Source organism: Meles meles, chromosome 10 (assembly GCF_922984935.1).
Source record: "Meles meles chromosome 10, mMelMel3.1 paternal haplotype, whole genome shotgun sequence".
Lineage (NCBI taxonomy): Eukaryota > Metazoa > Chordata > Mammalia > Carnivora > Mustelidae > Meles > Meles meles.
In genome coordinates, this window is record NC_060075.1 from 73609420 (window position 1) to 73628508 (window position 19089).

Genomic DNA, 19089 nt, shown 5'->3' on the forward strand with positions numbered 1-19089 from the left:
ATTTTTACTTATTTATTTGTATAAGGGAGAGAGCACACAAGAGAGCAAAGAGCACAAGGGTGGGTGGTGTGGGCAGAGGGAGAGGGAGAAGCAGGCTCCCACTGAGAAGGGAGCCCGATGTGATTCGGGGCTCCATCCCAGGTCCTGAGATCATGTCCCAAGCTGAAGGCAGATGCTTAACAGGTGCCTCTACTAGCCGTTCTAGTTTTGAGTTCTGGAGCCCAGTGAAGTTTCCACAACATCTTTATAAGAGGAGGTATGCAAGTGGGAGGAATGGTTAGGGGTTTGCCTTGAAGTTGTGTTTGCCAAACACTTCCTAAAGCTTGAGAGCCTGAGAAACATGAGTTGTCCCTCTAAAACTAGGGGATGGGGCGCCTGGGTGGCTCCGTGGGTTGAAGCCACTGCCTTCGGCTCAGGTCATGATCCCACGGTCCTGGGATCGAGCCCCGAATCAAGCCCCGCATCGGGCTCTCTGGTCTGCGGGGAGCCTGGTTCCTCCTCTCTCTGCCTGCCTCTCTACCTGTCAAATAAATAAATAAAAATAAAAATAAATAAAAACTAGGGGAGAGGCTGATGGAGCAGAGGGTCATACTGCCACTGCCACTCCTGTGTATCTTGTCACCAGTTTAATCCAGGATCACCCTGTCCCTACTTGGGTCCACTAGTGGGTTTCTTCTCTAAGCCACGTCTCTTCCTCCACTGAGCACTATTGGTCCCTTATTCATTTCCTTAGCTTTACTTAACCCAGTGTTTCAAAAAGCACCTTCAGCAGTGGGGAGGGTGCCTGGGTGGCTCAGTCTGTTAAGCATCCCACTCTCGGTTCTGGCTCAGGTCACGATCTCAGGGTCCTGAGATCGAGCAGCATCAGGCTCAGGGCTTAGCAGGGAGTCTGCTCCAGAGTCTCTCTCACTCTCCTTCCCACTCTGCTCTTCCCCTGGGCTTGAGCTCTGGTGTGCTCTCCTTCTCAGATAGATAAACAAACAAGTAAATAAATAAATAAAATCCTTTAACAAAAAAAAAAAAGGCACCTCAAAAACCTCTAACATCCAAACCACCAGAATGGAGGTTCCTGACCACCTCTCTGAACAACAAGCTCATCTTTAAAAGTGAGGCCAGAAATCCTCATATTTAATAAACTCCTCGAGTGATGCTTACGCTTAAGTATACTCAATTTTAAAAATTCTTAGCATCCATTGCTACCTCTGACAAATATTGTATATTTTGAAGATCATCTGCTTTTATTTTAGTTAACACTGAATTAGGTTTCATTATAACTTGCTTATCTTCAAACATACTCTATACCTCGTATGTTAATTCAGCTTGGTTCTAATGGCAAGTATTAGAACACATTTTCTCTGTTTATATAGCTATGACTGTATTCAAGTGACCCCTGGTCTGTTACTGAATTCTCCCTACTTGGGGGGAAAAAACTATAGAGTCGATGAATAGTGTAAAATTAAAAAAAAATGATAGTGGTATTAGACAACCCTTTGTAGATATTAACTCATTACTGATTTCTAGAAATTGTACTATATCTTTATACAATCCCTGAAAATTTAGGTGCTTGCAAATAATGCATATTTGGGGATACCTATGAATATTTGAAATCCCTCTTCTTAAATTACTGCTGAAAAAGGTTTATTTTTTCAGAGAGATTTATATGTATAGGGGAAGAAAATGTGTACTTTAAGCTATAACAGCCTGGATAGAAAAAAAAATCTTGCAGTTGGTTTATAGTGTAGACTAAAAATTATATTTTAGAGAACATTTTTAAAAATGCATTTGTAATGCTAGAAAAATTTCTTCTCCAAAAGTGTCAACATAACATTTTAAACTAGGGCAGGAGTATTCATTACCTGAATTTGTATAAAATGCAACCCAGGCAATTGAGATTTTTCTTTTTCTACAAGACATTTAAATTAAATATCATGAGAAAAAAATTTCCCTATAAACATGATGATAACTTCATAAAGAATTAAAATCTATAATCACAGCTAGAAATACAGATCAGATTAATTGGTGATGGGATGAACTATGTTCACTATCTCTCACATCTAGCCCTTCATCAAAGGGCAAAAATGCAATCATTTGAAAGATGTGTTTCTCAGGAAAACCATACAGTTATATCTGCAATAAAAAGTGGTGGGCTTATATGTGTTCACTTGGGAGAAGATGGCTGACATCTGTCATTTACCATCTCTTTCTGACCTATTTCTGGGACACACAAAACATGAATCTAGAGGGATATGTATTGAAACGACATGTAGGGTAACATAAAGGATAGTAGAGGAGAGGATGTATAGCAAGGAAGAGGAAGAAAGATGACATCTGGAATATAAAGAAATCTATAGAGTTAGAGGATTCGGACTGGCCTGTAGAGTGCTTAACAGAAAATGATGTAAAGGGAGAGGGGGAATCAATGAGGAATTGGCCATTGACAGAAGCATACTTTGAGAGAACGAAATGGAGAACAGAAGAAATTCAGGAAGCCAGTTTCTTAAAAAACAGAATTGTGAAGAATGAGATTGTGGTGGGAATACTTCTAAAAAAAGATCTTCTACTGTTTCCAATAGCTGAACATAGATGTGGCAGATAGAATAATGGACCCTCAAAGCTGTCCATCTTCTAATCCTTAGAACCTTATCCTGTATCGATCTAATCATATGAGTCCTTAAAAGCAGAGGACCAGGGGCACCTGGGTGGCTCAGAGGGTTAAAAGCCTCTGCCTTCAGCTCAGGTCATGATCCCGGGGTCCTGGGATCGAGCCCCGCATCGGGCTCTCTGCTTGGCTGGGAGCCTGCTTCCTCCTCTCTCTCTGCCTGCCTCTCTGCCTACTTGTAATCTCTATCTGTCAAATAAATAAATCTTTAAAAAAAAAAAAAAAAAAAAAAAAAAGCAGAGGACCATTCCCAACAAGACAGAATCAGACAGTAAGAGAAAATACTTGACCCCATATTGCTGGCTTTGAAGGTGGAGGAAGCATACCATGAGCAATGGGGGAAGCCTCTAGAAGCTGGAAAAGGCAAGGAAATGGATTTTCCCTTAAAGTCTCCAGAAAAAAACACAGCCACACAACACCTTGATTTTAGCCCAAAGAAACCAATGTCAGATTTCTGAGCTATAGAACTATAAGATAGTACATTTGTGTTTTTCCAGTTTCTGGTAATTTGTTACAGTGGCAGTAGAAAATCAATACACTAGACCACAGGAATGACCATGGCACCAAAATGGCTAGCTGCTCTTTCTATATGATGAAATAATGAAATGACCAATCAACTGCTTTGAAACAAGTCCTCAACCCTACTCAACTTCACACATCAAAATCCATTTGGTATGCTTCAGTAGTATCAAAGGAGCATTTTGAATGCTATTGAATAAGTTCCCTCCAGCAATATAGTCAACAAGGACAAACATAAGACACCTGCAACTCTTCAATTAGTTATCAATCCAGTAGAAGAGCATATTTCTAAAAGGAAAATATGAGTCTCTTTCTGGTCATAATTTAGAGTGGCCTCCAAGAGCTCTTGCCACATTATCCAAATGTACAACCTATCAATTAGATCCGAATTGTCAGCAGCCATAAAGAAACTGAATTTGAAACAGTATATCACAAAGCGGACATGAATGCATAGAAATGCAATCATGCTTTAAGAGCAATGTCATTAGTTGATTAATATACAGAGCATTATTTGTGTCATTTAAACTTAAGGCTGCCCATTAGCTTAATCTTTTAATCTGAATGAGTCTTGTAAGACAGGCTTAGCCTGAAAAGAGGATGCAAAAAAAATATGGCATTAGTTTGCATCACGCCTTTTCAATTTCCATCAGTGATAATGGTGAGTTGTAGAAGGTTAAAGAAAAGAGACTGGGAATCATAGGAGATGAGAGAGGAGAGGAAGAGCAGTGATGAAGAAGAGATGGAAGAGGAAGAGAGACAAGAAATATTCAGTGGGGAGAAGAAGACTGCAGTTTACTCTCCACGGCTAAAAATATCCTTACATATTTTATTTCTTTGATCCTCCCAACAGCCTTATGAATTAGCAAAGATTGTTATTATTATCATTTGAGATAAATGGATCTCAGGCTATAAGTTAGTTGGGATTCAAGTCAGGTATTACAATTCTAACATTCTTTCCAAAATGACATTCAACATCTTTATGTCCAAAAAATTGATTTTTTCTTAAAAGGAAGAAGATAGACGGTCATATTTCTAATCCAGGTCCATGGCCCTATTTGAGTGATGTTTCCATTCAACTACTCTACTATACTCACCCCATGAGGACTGGCCCCAGGAAAGAGTAGTTGACTTTGGTTTTCCTTATACCCGTTCTTCTTTCCCCCTTCCACTGCCAAATGACCCCAATGTGACATAAAGCACCTCCCACCCTAGCTGCTTCTCTCATCAACCCCAACTCACCAATAAACAAATGGACAGACAGCTCCTGGGACATCTGTGCCACTCTGTAAGGACTCTCAATCCAGTGTCCATCTGTGAATTTGCCACATTTCAGTCTACAGCATATTCTTGGCTCTCTTACTTCTCTGACTTTCAAACATTCCTGGAAAATATTTTCCCCCCAACTAGTCTTCTTGAACAAGGCTTTGTTTCTCCTAACCAGGACCCAACCCCATTCAAATGGCACAGTAGATGCACTAGAGATTGATTTATACTGAATTTAGCCAGAGTCTGATAAAAGCTGGGAAAAAATTCTACACATATCCAGGAGAACCCATGTGTAGTGATAAAGCCAGAAAATGGGTGGCCAGGAAGACTGTAGCAAGTCACCCACTCCCAGTCACCTTGAGTCACTTCAGTCACTGAAACATCTTTTCTAGAACTTGTAGCAGGTGGAGATGGAGAGGAAGGTAGTTAAGTAAGGAGGAACCTTCAAGATATCTCAACCTCTTTCCTTAATTAGCTCAGTATGAATGATAGTGAAAACCTCTCACATTTGTAGAGCTTCACTGTTTCTAAAAGGGCTTTCATACATATTATTTCATCATTGTCTCCATTTGCTCATGAAACCTTGTAGGTCAGACTCACCCGAGGTACCTTAACCTGATTAGCCCAGAGTTAATACTGGAACACAGGTTTTCTTGCTCCCAGCACGCAGGTTTTCCTCTGTACTGTAGGTCCATGGCCCTATTTGAGTGATGTGTTGTCCCTTCAGTGACACAAGGAAATGTGTAAAAGAAAATGGAAATGTGGGATATGAAGAATAATAGAATGGTACTAACAGACATCTTTCTAAGACTTTTCAATAGACTTGTTTAATGTTATGCACAGATTTCTTCCCACTAAAATCATGATTTAGTTTAAAGGTTTAAAAAATATAAGCAGGCATTTTATGGACTATTATGGGTTGAATGTTTGCTTCCCTCAAAATTGATAAGTTTGAAATCCTAATCCCCAGTGTAATGGTATTTGGAGGTGGAACATTGGGGAGATAATGAGGTTTACATTCTGTCATTATTATGGGATCTTCATGATGGGATTAGTGCCCACAGGAGAAGAGAGAACACTCTCCACCCCCATGGAAGCCGTAAGAGCACACCACAAGAGAAAGCAGGCTGTCTGTAGGCCAGGAAGCAGGATCAGGAACTGAATCTGGGGCTACCTTTATCTTGAACTTCCCAGGCCCCAGAACTGAGTCTATGGTATTTTGTGATAGCAGCCCAAGCAGATGAAGACATTGACTACCATGCATTATCTTCAAACTATTCATCAATTTAAAACAAAATTTGTAGATCAAAAGCAAAGCACATGCTGTAGACACATGTAAACCCATATTTTTCTCAACTCTATTTTATAATTCTAATATATTTCACTATTTAAAATTGCATAATTTCACTATTTTCAGTATTCCTCCAGATCTGGATTTCCTAACTTTGGCACTTTGGATCAGATAATTCTTTGTTGCCGGGGGTTGTCCCCTGCATTGTAAAATGTTTAGTAGCCTCTCTGTCCTCTCTACTCACTAAATACCCATAATTACTCCACACAACTGTCATGACAATAAAAATTGTGTTCAGATATTGTCAAATATCTCCTGGGGGAAAACTGACCCCTGTTGAGAATCTCAGCTCTAGAAACTAATGTGTGGGTACCTCCTGAAATAATTACCTTATCTGCACATCTTTTTTATTCCTTTACATTGTGTGTGGTTAAAAGATAGGAAGAATAGTGTATTTTGTTTCAACAACAAAGGCAGTGAAATTTTATGTGCATTGTAAGAAGGATGATAGAAATAGATGTATGAGAAGCATGGCAGAAAGGATGAATTCAATATAAAAAGTGTGGAACAACTTGGAGTTTTCGTATGAATAAAAACGTGAAGACCATGGCATGGATTGCATGTTCCACATGCTGCCTTCCACCATTCCCAATAACCATGGTAGAACTGTAAGTTTATCTTCTTTTCCCTTCCTGTAGATACTTTTTGTTTTGGGAAAAGTATGGGTGCTAAACCTACTTACTTCTGAGAAAAAGTATGACAATTAAATTAAGTGTTGAGATATTGCCATTTGGGATAATCCCTAACTTGAGGGTGAAAACTCATTACACTGGACTGTATTATTATATAAGAAAGCAAAATAAATATAAACATATGCAAAAGCCTAACAGGTCCTTACAATCTAATAAACTTTAACATTAATTAAAAACAAAAAACAGGGGCGCCTGGGTGGCTCAGCGGGTTAAAGCCGCTGCCTTCAGCTCAGGTCATGATCCCAGGGTCCTGGGATCGGGCCCCGCATCGGGCTCTCTGCTTGGCTGGGAGCCTGCTTCCTCCTCTCTCTCTCTCTGCCTGCCTCTCTGCCTACTTGTAATCTCTATCTGTCGAATAAATAAATCTTTAAAAAAAAAAAACAAAGGGGCGCCTGGGTGGCTCAGTGGATTAAGCCGCTGCCTTCGGCTCAGGTCATGATCTCGGGGTCCTGGGATCGAGCCCCGCATCGGGCTCTCTGCTCTGCAGGGAGCCTGCTTCCTCCTCTCTCTCTGCCTACTTGTGATCTCTTTCTCTGTCAAATAAATAAATAAAATCTTAAAAAAAAAACAAAAAACAAAAAACAAAAAAGCCTATTCATTCCAGGGGAATACTTTTGAGATATTTTTTAAAACAAAAATATCCACTTAACCTGATTTCATAAGTAGTAAGAACAGGGCTCAGGGCCCAATGAGATTCTTGAATCTATGAACCATTTCTTCAGGAGGTAGAAGGCAGAAGGACCAAGTTATCCGTATGGTTTCTTCTATTATACTTTCACATTCCACTCAACTTTTGTTGACTGGTACTCACTGTGAAGATCAGTTACAAAGAACTGCGTTCCTTGGCTTTTCATTCAATATTTTAAAATGGCTAATGCTGCAGTGGAATACTTATAATGTTGGGCCCAGTGACCACCACAGACAGAAGCTTTCAAATTTTGGGAGCACAGTTTAATCCATGAATCAGGGTGACCCATCATCTCAGCTTGCATAGGACTCTCCTGGTTTGACCATCGAAAGCCCAACATCCCAAGATACCCCCAGCCTTGGGTGAGCCTAAACAATGGGCCATCTTAGCTGAGCTTTGAGTTTTTGACAGAGGATTTATTGAAGTTAACTTAAAAAAAAGCAAACGTTTTCCAAGAGTTGGAAAGATAAGGTCAAGAATAGTCTCTAAATCTACTTTTAAGGGGAAAAAAAATCCTTCTAACAATCAAGTAGCACTTGGCATTTGGAATATGCATTTCACTAGCCTATATGACTTCCAGGTATTTGCTGCTATATTTGTAAAGATGAGCATTTCCAAGGACAAGAGAACAATCTGTCTCAGAGTGCTTCATTTAAGCAAGGACACACTGCCAGCTTGAAAGGAAATGAAGGCCACACTTTGTCTGTGGGGGGATCCTGCAGTTATTCCCCTGCAAATTTAATTCAAACAGGTATTGAGATCTGAAACATGGAGATATCCACAAATTAGAGGCTACTTGGTTTTTAAAAAGGAAAGAAAAGAAATCCAGGCCACAAAGAACCATCTCAAAGCAGCAATAGCGGTTCCTTTTCATGTTCATCACTATTCCTAGGAATGTTTTGAAAGTCTGTACTGGGAATAAAATTTCTTGAGATGGTCTTCATACGAAAAATGCATGTCATAGCATAAAATTTTAAAATTTTAAATTACTGTCTTCAAGTCAATTTTATTTAAAAAATAGCATGTGTGTGTAAAATGTGAAAAATTAGTGCTATTCCAATCCTTGATTTTTAAATTAGTTATACAAATATGCCATTCAACTAGTTTACTGATGATTCCTTTAGAAAATGCAGTGTTATTTGAATTATCATTCAAAAACAGACCTCTTTAGAAAATCACCATCTTAAAATAAAAGGATTTATTAAGAGAAATCTCTATTGAAAAATCTTATTTTTTTTCAAGCAATTTAAAAATCTGCTTGACTTATAAGACTGATAACCTTCAGAATATTTATTATATATTAATTGTAGGATATGCTTATAGATTGTACTTGAGCCAGTTCATTACATGAGAAAGATTTCTGTGAGAAATCCTTATTTGGCCCATTACTTGGGTCCCAAACCAACTAATAAACAAAAATCTCCCAACAGGAGAATCTTAAAGAGGACCTTGGTTCTGTAATGGAGTACAGATAGCTGTAGGCAAAGATCGTGATACTACTTATGAAAATTGGTCTAGAGTTGACCTGTTTTTTTTAGTCACTAGGTTCCAACTAAGCTATTTTGTTACTATAATTATTGTGGTTTAATAAACCTATTGTCAAAAGTGACGATGACCGAAGTGAATAGAAATATTTAAGCCCAAAAAGATTAAGGAAACTGAGTCATGATCGAAGCTCAACTACTGTTTTTCAAACTCTAAGGGCTGTTAGCACATGCCAACAGTTCAAAATATAGGTATAAGTCTTAGGAGGAGTCACCAAATAACTTTACCTTTTTTGGCACATACCTTGTAAGACCTCATTTCAAATGTAACCGTCTTTAAATAAAAGCCCTGAATTTAAGATAGTACTGCAATTCCTTTTCAGTAATCTAACTGGAGAATTCTTATATGTAGCCCACAACTTACTTTGGCTCCTACAGATTAATCCTGCAAGACTCTAAAATTACTAAATTCTGTATTCAATAACACTATCACTAGCGACCGTCTCAAGACATATGTAATGATCATATTTTGATTCTTATCTCTCAAGTCCAATCTGTTACAATCAGAAATGGATCAGAAATGCCAATTAATTGAAACCACTAGTTTCAATTAATTGCATGTACATTACATAAAATGTGGCCCATAGCCAATGGACAGATTAGAAAGCAATGAAGGTAAAAGGAGCTGGAGTTAGCAGGAACACACACCTTGAAAATATGACATCTTCAAAAAAAATTTTTTTTAAGATTAAAACATGGTATCAGTGAAAGTGATCTGAAGTCACCCAAGGCCTGAAATGGTTTGTGGTTTAGGCAATTTTTTTCTTAATTGGCCACCAACTTCTTCACTGTGGTCTCCTCTCCTAGTTAAATGTTAGACTTTGGGAATGATGTAATTACAGCAGGAGCCTTCATTGCTCTGTGGAGACAAAATGACCAGGACCATAAACCCAGGCTGACAAGTGACTACCCCAGACAAACTGAAAAATCTGGTCCAGCTGTTTTTCTGGTCCAGCTGTTTTGCATATGTTTGACACTGACTGGCTCTGGGAGTAAAAATACGACTTTCTGCTCCCACAAAGTTTAAGTGAAAAATTGCCTTTTTAAAAAAAAATATTAAAAAGAGCAGCAGAAGGCTTTCATACTCTGTATACATTTACTATAAAAGCTAAATCAAGCACACTGTGAGGGGGAAAATTGACTCCAACTGATAGCTAGTTTTAAAAAAAAAAGGCAAACCAAACCATCTGAAAATAACGGTTTGTCATGGAAACAGCATGCTAATGGGACTATATTCCAGGTACCTTTATAGTTTTCCAGAAAAGACTTGTTTTGCCACTAGTACCGAAAGAAACAAAAGAATACATTGGCTTTCTATAGGCTACACAATTTTAAATAAGTTGTTTCCTAAAAACAGAGCCTGATGGTGACTTAAAAATCTTTCTTAAGGCTATTTAAATCCAGCATTATAAAACCTTTCTGCATCAAATTTATAGTTACATTATTATAAGGACACACACAACAAGAATGCCTTCTATTTATTCTTGGATTGAGACTATTAATCTTAAATTTTTTTCCTCAGAAATCATCTGATTGAAATACCTAGAGAGGAGACATCTTTTAATTTGGCCTAAGAATTGTTTCTTTACAACGTCTACACCATAAACCCTTCTCATATCTACTATAGTAGATTAATGAAACAAAGGAAAAGACTATAAAATTACAACTTGCTACTTAAAATTGAATGCTCTACTTTCAATTAGATTTAATTTTTTCATTTGCCTTAAAATAAATAATGATAATTACTTAAAAGACAATTGCTTTAATACCACAAAACTAACTCAATTGTATCAATGGTCTTCATTTTAGTTCCTTGTCATTTTACCACAAAATATTTTCATGGGAAAATTTAATATAAATATTTTTAGTCTGTAAAGGAATAAGAGACTTGTTTTCCAAAGGTATTTGAGGTTTTCCGTCTGGCATTTTCCATTTCTCATAACCTTATTTCCATTTTGTAAAATATATAAGTAAACTTTGCACCTCTATTTTATAAAAACTGTGTGTGTATACTCACATATATGTGTATATATATGTATATATATACATGTCATATACATATCTATATATGTATAAATTCTGACTAAGAGTAGACCAACTAGATAATTTCTCTGGAAAAGGATCCTTGAACAATATTAAAATGGGGTCTTCCAAAGCAAACAACAAAAACAACCATATACACCGGACTACTGTTTAAAATGCTTATAAACACACAGTCAGTTAACCATTTATTGATTACCTATTCAAAGTTTTGGAATACCCAAGATTATGAAAAAGATAGTACCTCAAAAAAATCATGACCAAGGTGGTGCCTGATGATTTAAATAAACCTCCATATTATAAAAAGTCATGTAAATTTCCCCCTTGAAAGGAAAAAAAAAAAACCTTTAATATTAAAATTAGAGTTCTCTTTTTAATTATATTCTTTAGGTAAAGAAATAATTTGGAAACTTCTATTTTATATTGTTACTGTCATGAAAGCAGATGCTGTCTAGGAACTTGGCAATGTCAGTTGCAACACTGCAAGTAGGACACTTCTTTAAGGGCTGGTTTGAATATTTAAGGATAGAATTTTTCACTGAATTCCTGAATTTTTATACTTTGGGACTGGCTATGAGACACTATAAAATGCAAAGATAGTTCAGACAGTTCCAGCTCTATTATTTTCAGGCACAAAAACCATATAATTTTGTACAAAACTTTGATTTTTTTATTTGTGAAATTAAAAATATGGTATTTTATATATATAAACTTCTATTCCTCTATAAATATAGATGATTTTGTGATAGTGAACAGAATAAATGCATACCAAATCCAAAGACCATTGTCATTTTAGGGTATGAAAGACATAGATAAATTTAGGTCCTAAGTACTGGCATTCTGATAAACTCTTAAAATTTAAAACAATACAATCAAGAGGACTGTCTTCCTCCTCTTTTTCACAGAGAACTAAAGTGAATATTTTTAAATGGCTTTGAAAGGTTTACATTTGACACATTTCTGTAAATCCAAAAAAGAGCACACAGGATTCAATGCAGAACTGCACACACTTTCTCTTTACCATGTGCATGCCCATATTTTGTTTATTTCAGGAGCTAACCCCATCAATTATTTCACCTCCTTTACCTCCCCAAATTTTACAAGCTTATTTTTAATGTGGATTGTTCTTCCCTCAGAATGTGTAGCTGAATAATCATAATTATGTTGAAAGTGTACAACTTTTACATTTTAAAGTTTCTGATCTATGTCTAATTATTATTTGATTAAAAATAAGAAAGGAGCACTTCATTTGGAGGAAGTCCATTACATTGAAATCTCCTTCAAGTTTTCCTATTCAGCTTACATCCTGCTGTCTGGTTAAGGAAAGCAGAGATCAACTCCTTAACAAAGCTTTCCAGGTGACCTAATGTTTCCATTTTACAGAAAGGTAAAATCTAAATGCGGGCTGTCTCAGTCCTAGAGGCAGTTTGTCAGGCATCAGTATGCAATTAAAATTAACATTTTATAACCCCCATTTTCAGTCTCTCCCAACTCACACAAAGCTTTGTGCCTCTTTCCAAATCTCAGCAACCACATCTTTCCGTGATGCTGGCCAAACCCATACCAGGTTTTAGACACTAGAGAATGAAATGAGCTCATCCACCAAAAATTAAGACTTGAAAAAGTTTGGCACTGGTCATCCCACTCACCCTGTAACCAACTTAGGTGGAAGGAGAGAGTGCCTGGGCGTTTGGAGGTCAGTGGGAAAGGAGGCTGGGAGTGCCATTGCCCATATCTAGTGAGCCTCCTCGAAGCTAGGGGGAAGGCTCTCGGCAGTGGAAAAAATCAGTTTCGGATAGTCAAAGGGACAAGGCCTTCACAGTCTGCCCCCACCCCCCACGAGAGCTCACCTGGGATGGGCAAAGGCCTACCCCCGTGGAGTTCTCTATCTAAAGAGCCCTGACGCCAAACACCGAAGGGAAAGGGGGGAGCAGAAAGAGGAGGCGGAAAGTAAGACGCACCCGACCGCTGCAGGGAGGGGCGCGCCAGAACAGTGAGAGCACCGCGAGCTCCTGTTTTACTTCTGCAGTACTTGGAAAAGGGAAAGAAGGAAAAGCTTCAAACGGTTAAACAGCCCTAATTAATTAAAATTTAAACAAAACCAAAAAAGGGGGCGGGGGAAGAAAAAGAAAAACGCGTGATCGCTCATTTAAATACAAATATACTTACAAAAATCTTACACAGGCTATTTACAATAATAAAAGCGTACAGTCCTGGTACCAGAGTGTGAGAACGAGAGCGGTCTGTCTGTCCCCCCTGCTGCAGTTGGGCCCTCCAGTCCGTTTGCCCCCAAGGACGGAAGCTTTTGCAGGAGCTGGGTTGTTAAAAGGAGCCTGCGAAAAGTGAATGGCTAGTGAGGAAGCCTCAAGTAGCCAGGTTTGGCAAGGTTTCCACGGGGCCAGCTTTACAGGGGTGGCTGGACAAAGCCGACAACTGGGAATGGGCTGAGTCCCCGGGTCTCAGACGGTGGTCTCTCCCTGTTTGCTGTTGGTGAGCCTGGTATAGAACTTCCTCCAGGAGTTGAGGGTCTTCCCGGACCAGATCCAGAAGCCTGACGTGATGCCCACGATCAGCGTCATAAGGTACTTGATCATGAAGACTGTGAAGTCTGGGCTCATGGGCGGGTGCGGCGGGGCGCCTCCACCCCCCTGGAGGTGGGGGCAGGGGATGGCATAGCTCTTGCAACTCTGGGCCACCCAGCTGCGCTCCCACTGGTCCCGGAAGGCCTGCTCGTAGAAGTAGCAGGCGATGACGATAGTGGCTGGCACCGTGTAAAGCACGCTGAAAACGCCTATGCGCACCATGAGCTTCTCCAGCTTCTCGGTCTTGGTGCCGTCGTGCTTCATGATGGTACGAATGCGGAAGAGGGACACAAAGCCGGCCAGCAGGAAAGACGTGCCAATGAACAAGTACACGAAAAGCGGCGCCAGCACGAAGCCGCGCAGCGCGTCCACATTGTTGAGCCCCACGAAGCACACCCCGCTCAGCACATCGCCATCCACCTGGCCCAGCGCCAGGATGGTGATGGTCTTGATGGCCGGCACGGCCCAGGCGGCCAGGTGAAAATACTGAGAGTTGGCCTCAATGGCTTCGTGACCCCACTTCATCCCCGCTGCCAGGAACCAGGTGAGCGACAGAATCACCCACCAGATGGAGCTGGCCATGCTAAAGAAGTAGAGCATCATGAAGAGGATGGTGCAGCCCTCCTTCTTGGTGCCCTGCGCCACTGTGCGCGCCCCATCCTCGGAGAACTTGTCGTTACACACCACTCGGTCCTCCAGCAGGAAGCCGGCGATGTAGGCCACGGCCACTGCCGTGTAGCAGCCGGACAAGAAGATGATGGGCCGCTCCGGATAGCTGAAGCGCCGCATGTCCACCAGGTACGTAAGTACCGTGAAGAGCGTGGAGGCGCAGCACAGCACTGACCAGATACCGATCCAAGTGCGCGAGAAGCGCAGCTCCTCCGGCCCAAAGTACATGAGCCCGTACACCTTGGTCGGCTCACAGGGCGCACCGCAGTCTTTCTCCCCCAGGAAGTGGTAGTTGAGGTAGGAGGGCACCTTGAGGGCGCGCGGGCACGAGAACTTGCCTCGCTCCGACGCGCCGGCGCCCCCCGGAAAGCCGCCGCCACGGTGTCCCCCGCTGCCGTGCTGAGGGTTGCTGGTCCAGAACTCCGGCAGCAACGAGGGCGTCGGGGTGCCCTTGTCCGACGTGTTCTGGCCCACGCACAGCTCGCCGGCGCCGTGCACCGGGAACTTCTCACACTTGAGCGTGTCCGGCCACTGGAAGCCGAACTTGTTCATGAGCGCCTCGCAGCCCTGGCGCGCGCGCTCACATAGGGAGCGGCAGGGCGGCAGAGCCTGCTCCAGCACGGTGCACACAGGCGCGTACATGGAGCACAGAAAGAATTTGAGTTCCGCCGAGCACTGCACCTTCACCAAGGGGTAGAACTGGTGTACCTCGAGGCCCGCATCCTCTTGGTTCGTGTGGCCCAAAAGGTTGGGCATGATGGTCTGGTTGTACGCAATGTCCGTGCACAGCGGGATGGAGATTGGCTGGCAGTAGCCGTGGTCCGGGATGGAGATGCCCCTCTCGCCGTTGTACTGTTGCCCGCTCTGCTGCTGCTGAGGCGGCGGCGGGGGCTGCTGCCCCGGCCCGGGCCCTTGGCCCACCGCCTGCCCCCGGACCCCCAGTAGCAGCGGAGCCTCCAGCAGCCAAAGCAGGAGCAGGAGCCGGCGCGCCAAGCGTCCAGAGTCAGCTGGGGAGCGGCGGCTGCACCCGCTGCCCGCGTCGGCGCTCGCCTCCGCCACCCGTCCAGCCGGGAATGCCCCGGCGTAAAGTTCCCAGCTCGCGCGGCCGCGGGAGGCCCGGGACTTCTTAGGCGCCTCCTCTTCAGCCATACTTTCTCGGCTCCTTTCTTGGCGCCGCCCGGCTGGGGCTGGCAGTGGCGCAGCCGGCAGAGGCTCCCCCTGCGGCCAGAGAGATCTCTTCCGTGCCGGTGCCCTCCGTCGAGTCTGAGCCGCGCTCAGCCCGCTCCCCCGATTCCCGCTCCGCGTCCCGCAGCCGCCGCCGCCGCGGAAACTTGCGATTCATGAAGCGTGGGCGGCGGGGAGAGCCCGGGTGGCTCCGGCGCGCCGGGGTCGCGTCCCGCCTTCCTGGCCCTCGGCTCGCTTGTTCCCGGCTGGCCGCGCAGCGCTAGTGGCCGCGGCCCGGTAGAGCGCGCAACTCTCCGCAGCCCAGTGGCCTCGACTCCCCCCTGCGCCTCCGCCTCCTTCTCCGCCGCCGCCGCCTGACCATTTGTGTCAATCCCTCAACTCGCTCGCTCTCCTCTCTCGCGCGCGCCCTCGGACCGGTTTCCAGGCGCCCCGCAGTCTGTCTTTCACCAGGAGGGAGGAGCCTTGAAACCGACGCGGAACTGGAGGCTCAGGGACCGTCGCCCAATCGCGGCACCGGCTTCCCGGCGCAAAGGGCGCCCGCTGCCTGCCTCCCTAGGCGAAAGCTGGCGGCTGGCGGGAGGAGGTGGGGGCGGGAGCAGGAGGAAGTAGTAGTGGTGGCAGAGGCACCGCTCAGGCACAAAGAGTGGGTTTGCTATGAAGCGGGACAGGCTTGGTTGCTTTTCCTTTTGCCGAAGAAAGGGCGAGGACTAGTAGGAGAATGGTCCCATATGCTGTTGGAGATAATGAATAGGAGTCGGCGGACCCCGGGACTTAGCTTTTCTTTTCGTTTATCCATTTTCTTGTTTAAAAATACTGCTCTTAACGCTGGTTACCAACAGCAAACCGAGCGCAGCGATCAGAACAGATGCTTTTGACTTAAGGAGCGCACGGCTTCCTTTGAGTTTATGTCTGTCAAGGTTTTGTTTAAAATATGACTCTAATACGTCCTAGAGCTCTAGCCTGGGCTTGGCGGGCTTTGGATGCGCCATTTCCCCAAGGAGAAGTTCACGGGATTGCTGTCAAATGAAGAACAACAACAAAACACAAACACAAACTTCGACGGAATGGAAAAAAGTAAAACCAGATGCGCCGTCCACTACTATTATCCTTCTTGTAGTCTTTTTCTCCTCTTAAATCAAGTCGGAAACAGAAGCAAAGGGAGAGTATTAAATACTCAGAAAATCTAGAGAACCCGACGACCTCTCTTCAGGAGCGTCCTCGCTGCCGGAGACCGAAGAGATGCCTCAGACCGGAGCAGAATCATCACTGGCGAAAAGCCTGGGCTTTGGGGGAGCTATTAGGAGCCTTCCGAAACCCATGGAGCAGGGCCGCTCCTGGGAGTGTCAGACCTGGACGAGTTAGGAGCCACAGACTGGGCTGCAGCAGAGTGGTGGTCTTCCACCGGTATGCGGAGCTGGGGATGCCAGTTTAACAAACAATACAGCGAAGTCTGAAAGGAATAGAGCTAACTGTACGTTCCCTTCCTAATTCCAAACAACACAATCCATCTCAGCCTGCTTACATTCTTCTTGTTTTCCGCCTACGTTTTTTTTTTTTTAATGATGCTTAAACGAGGTGACTCAGTTTTATCAATAAAGTGCCATTGTATTATTAAATTCCACCTAGAATTTGTTGGCCTATGATTAGACTCTCAGGATACTTTTCTACGTTATTTTCTATCTTTTCTTTATCCATTCATTTGTTTAATACACACTTGGGAAGCACCTCTTATGCTATAAGCAATATTAGATAGTAGAATACAAAGGTGTGAAAGACATGGCCCAGATTTACAGGAGGACAAAGTGCGGTGGGGCATAGAAAGGTAGATCAGTTAGCCTGTCGTCCATGTCAAGCTGAATGGGCACGATAGACACAGCTAGCCAGTGCAAATGGTTGAAAAGTGTTCTGATAGAGAGGTGGGTGGAAGGTACAAAAGACAGAGAAGCCCTGAAGTACTTAAATTGTTGAAGGGAGTGGGGGGTGAGGAGTGAGTGTGCCTGAGTTATCCTAAGGAAGGCAGGAGAAAGTTTTAGTCCACAGCTGAAAAGTTTGGGCTGAATGATATACAGACAATAGGGAGCTACTGAGGGTCACTTTCTCCCATGTACCCCGGCTGGGACTGGTGGGTGGGGGTGGCTTCAGAATGACTGTGAAAGATGGAACCTGGGGCACTCCGTCATTGGGAAGCTTGAACATTAGTCTAGACATAAAAGGTCACTTTATTTGAGATCGGTAGTTGCATACCACATACTAACAGGACACTGTGAATTTCATCACCAAGCATGTTGGTGTCTCTCAAGAATGTGCAGTCTTATCTTTACCTGTTAAACCAAAATTACATCTGTTTGTCTCAGATACATATATGATTGTTTTTTAAATATTCATGGATATAGTAAATTCATAAAATATGTATTTGTTTTAAAGTATTTCCTGGTTCCCAATATTTTTTAAAAGAAAAACGCAACAGGTACTAAATGTACAACATGCATATATGTGTGTGCATGTGTATTGATAATAATTCATGAAAAATTTTGATATTGCTCTCTGAGATCCTTTGAGCGTTCCTAGTCCATATTGTTCATTTTGCCTTCCAGCACCTGGCCAACCAGTCTCCCAGGGACACTTTTTCTCTGGCCTCTGCCCTGATGCTCACTCTTCTGCTGATAGTATCCCATGCTTAGAAACTTTACCAAGATCTCTTCCTTCTACCATTCCTCTCTTGTAAAGTCCTACCTATCATGTGTTCCATTCTCTCAAGGTCATTCTTGGTGACTGGCTGGGTGAAAAGTGAATCAACTCTAACGTATTAGTTAGAAAGGAAGCATCACATGCCTTAAACATCCACCAACACCACTGCTCCAAACCCTCTTCTTCCCCCACTGGATGGGGAATAGGGAATAAGGCAGAATGTTCAGTTCCATTCCTCAGAGTAGGTGACATTCCCCTACTTCAAAAGTTGTTCTACTGAAATCCTTGAGCTTATTTTACCTTCCACTGGACAGTGAGGTTTACTAGGGAGGAGGCTCAGAAATGCTATCAGAATTTTAAAAATTCTCTCTTTAAAAAAGAGAGAGGAAGAGAGAGAGGAGAAAAAGTCTTTCTTGCCAGATCATGGAACTGGCATCACCTAGGAACTAGTTGATTTTCTCTGGTTTATAATGAAAAATACTAGACCCAGAAATGTTAAAGGACAGACAAACTTCTGGTAACTGGCCTTGTTTGGTCTGAATTTCATTAGATGCTTATTTTAGCCCTTTCTATGTTCTTCTGAGTAGTTACAATTCTTTTAATTTCTTTTTTAAAGCCAGTTTTTTCCAGCTCTCTCTCAATGGATTGTGTATAAAAAGACCTTGTAAAACTAAAAAAAGAAATCTTTTCCTGAGAGTTGTCTTCCAAAGTTAAAAAAAAAAAAACCAAAAAAACCCTACATTTTCTGTTTATTTTATACCAATCCAGTATTTCATTTACTAAGCCTATATGGTATTGAGGAAGCTATTAAAATCAAGAACAGTTCAGAGTTGGAACTAATGACAATTAGTGTTATGGGAAGTCTTTTGGGGAGGTGATGCCAGCTGTGGATAACAAAATGTTAGAAGAGAAATATGAGCAGCATATTTTTACTTTAATCTAAAATATATTCTTTTCTCAGGATGTGGAAAGGTTTGAGATCCACAGATTTAAAAAAATGACTAAATTAGTATAAACTATTATGAACTCTGTAATAAAAATATTTCAATTAGGCAAGAACTATAAACATAACCCAGTTCCTCCTTGATATTGGTGCTTCAAGCTTCAGACTCTGTCAAGTTTTCTTATATCAAAGATCTTGTTTTATCAGGCCTTTCCCAAATCTTCTGAAGTTTTTCCAGACTGCTTAGGTCAGGCTGAATGGGG

The 19089-nt window shown here is 42.4% G+C and overlaps 2 protein-coding genes across 2 annotated transcripts in view; both read right to left on the reverse strand.

The window, feature by feature from the left end:
- Positions 1 to 19089, reverse strand: part of CDK14 (cyclin dependent kinase 14) — a 723342-nt gene that overhangs the window by 27924 nt on the left and 676329 nt on the right. The gene's annotated exons all lie outside the window — the stretch shown is intronic.
- Positions 12904 to 15644, reverse strand: FZD1 (frizzled class receptor 1). The gene has a single exon (XM_046020426.1). The coding sequence runs from the start codon at positions 15157 to 15159 to the stop codon at positions 13219 to 13221; it is 1941 nt and encodes a 646-aa protein (XP_045876382.1). The 5' UTR covers positions 15160 to 15644; the 3' UTR covers positions 12904 to 13218.

What these genes read in the sequence shown, in the direction of transcription:
- FZD1 (XM_046020426.1), bottom strand. Translation starts at nt 15,159, where the DNA reads ATGGCTGAAGAGGAGGCGCCTAAGAAGTCCCGGGCCTCCCGCGGCCGC.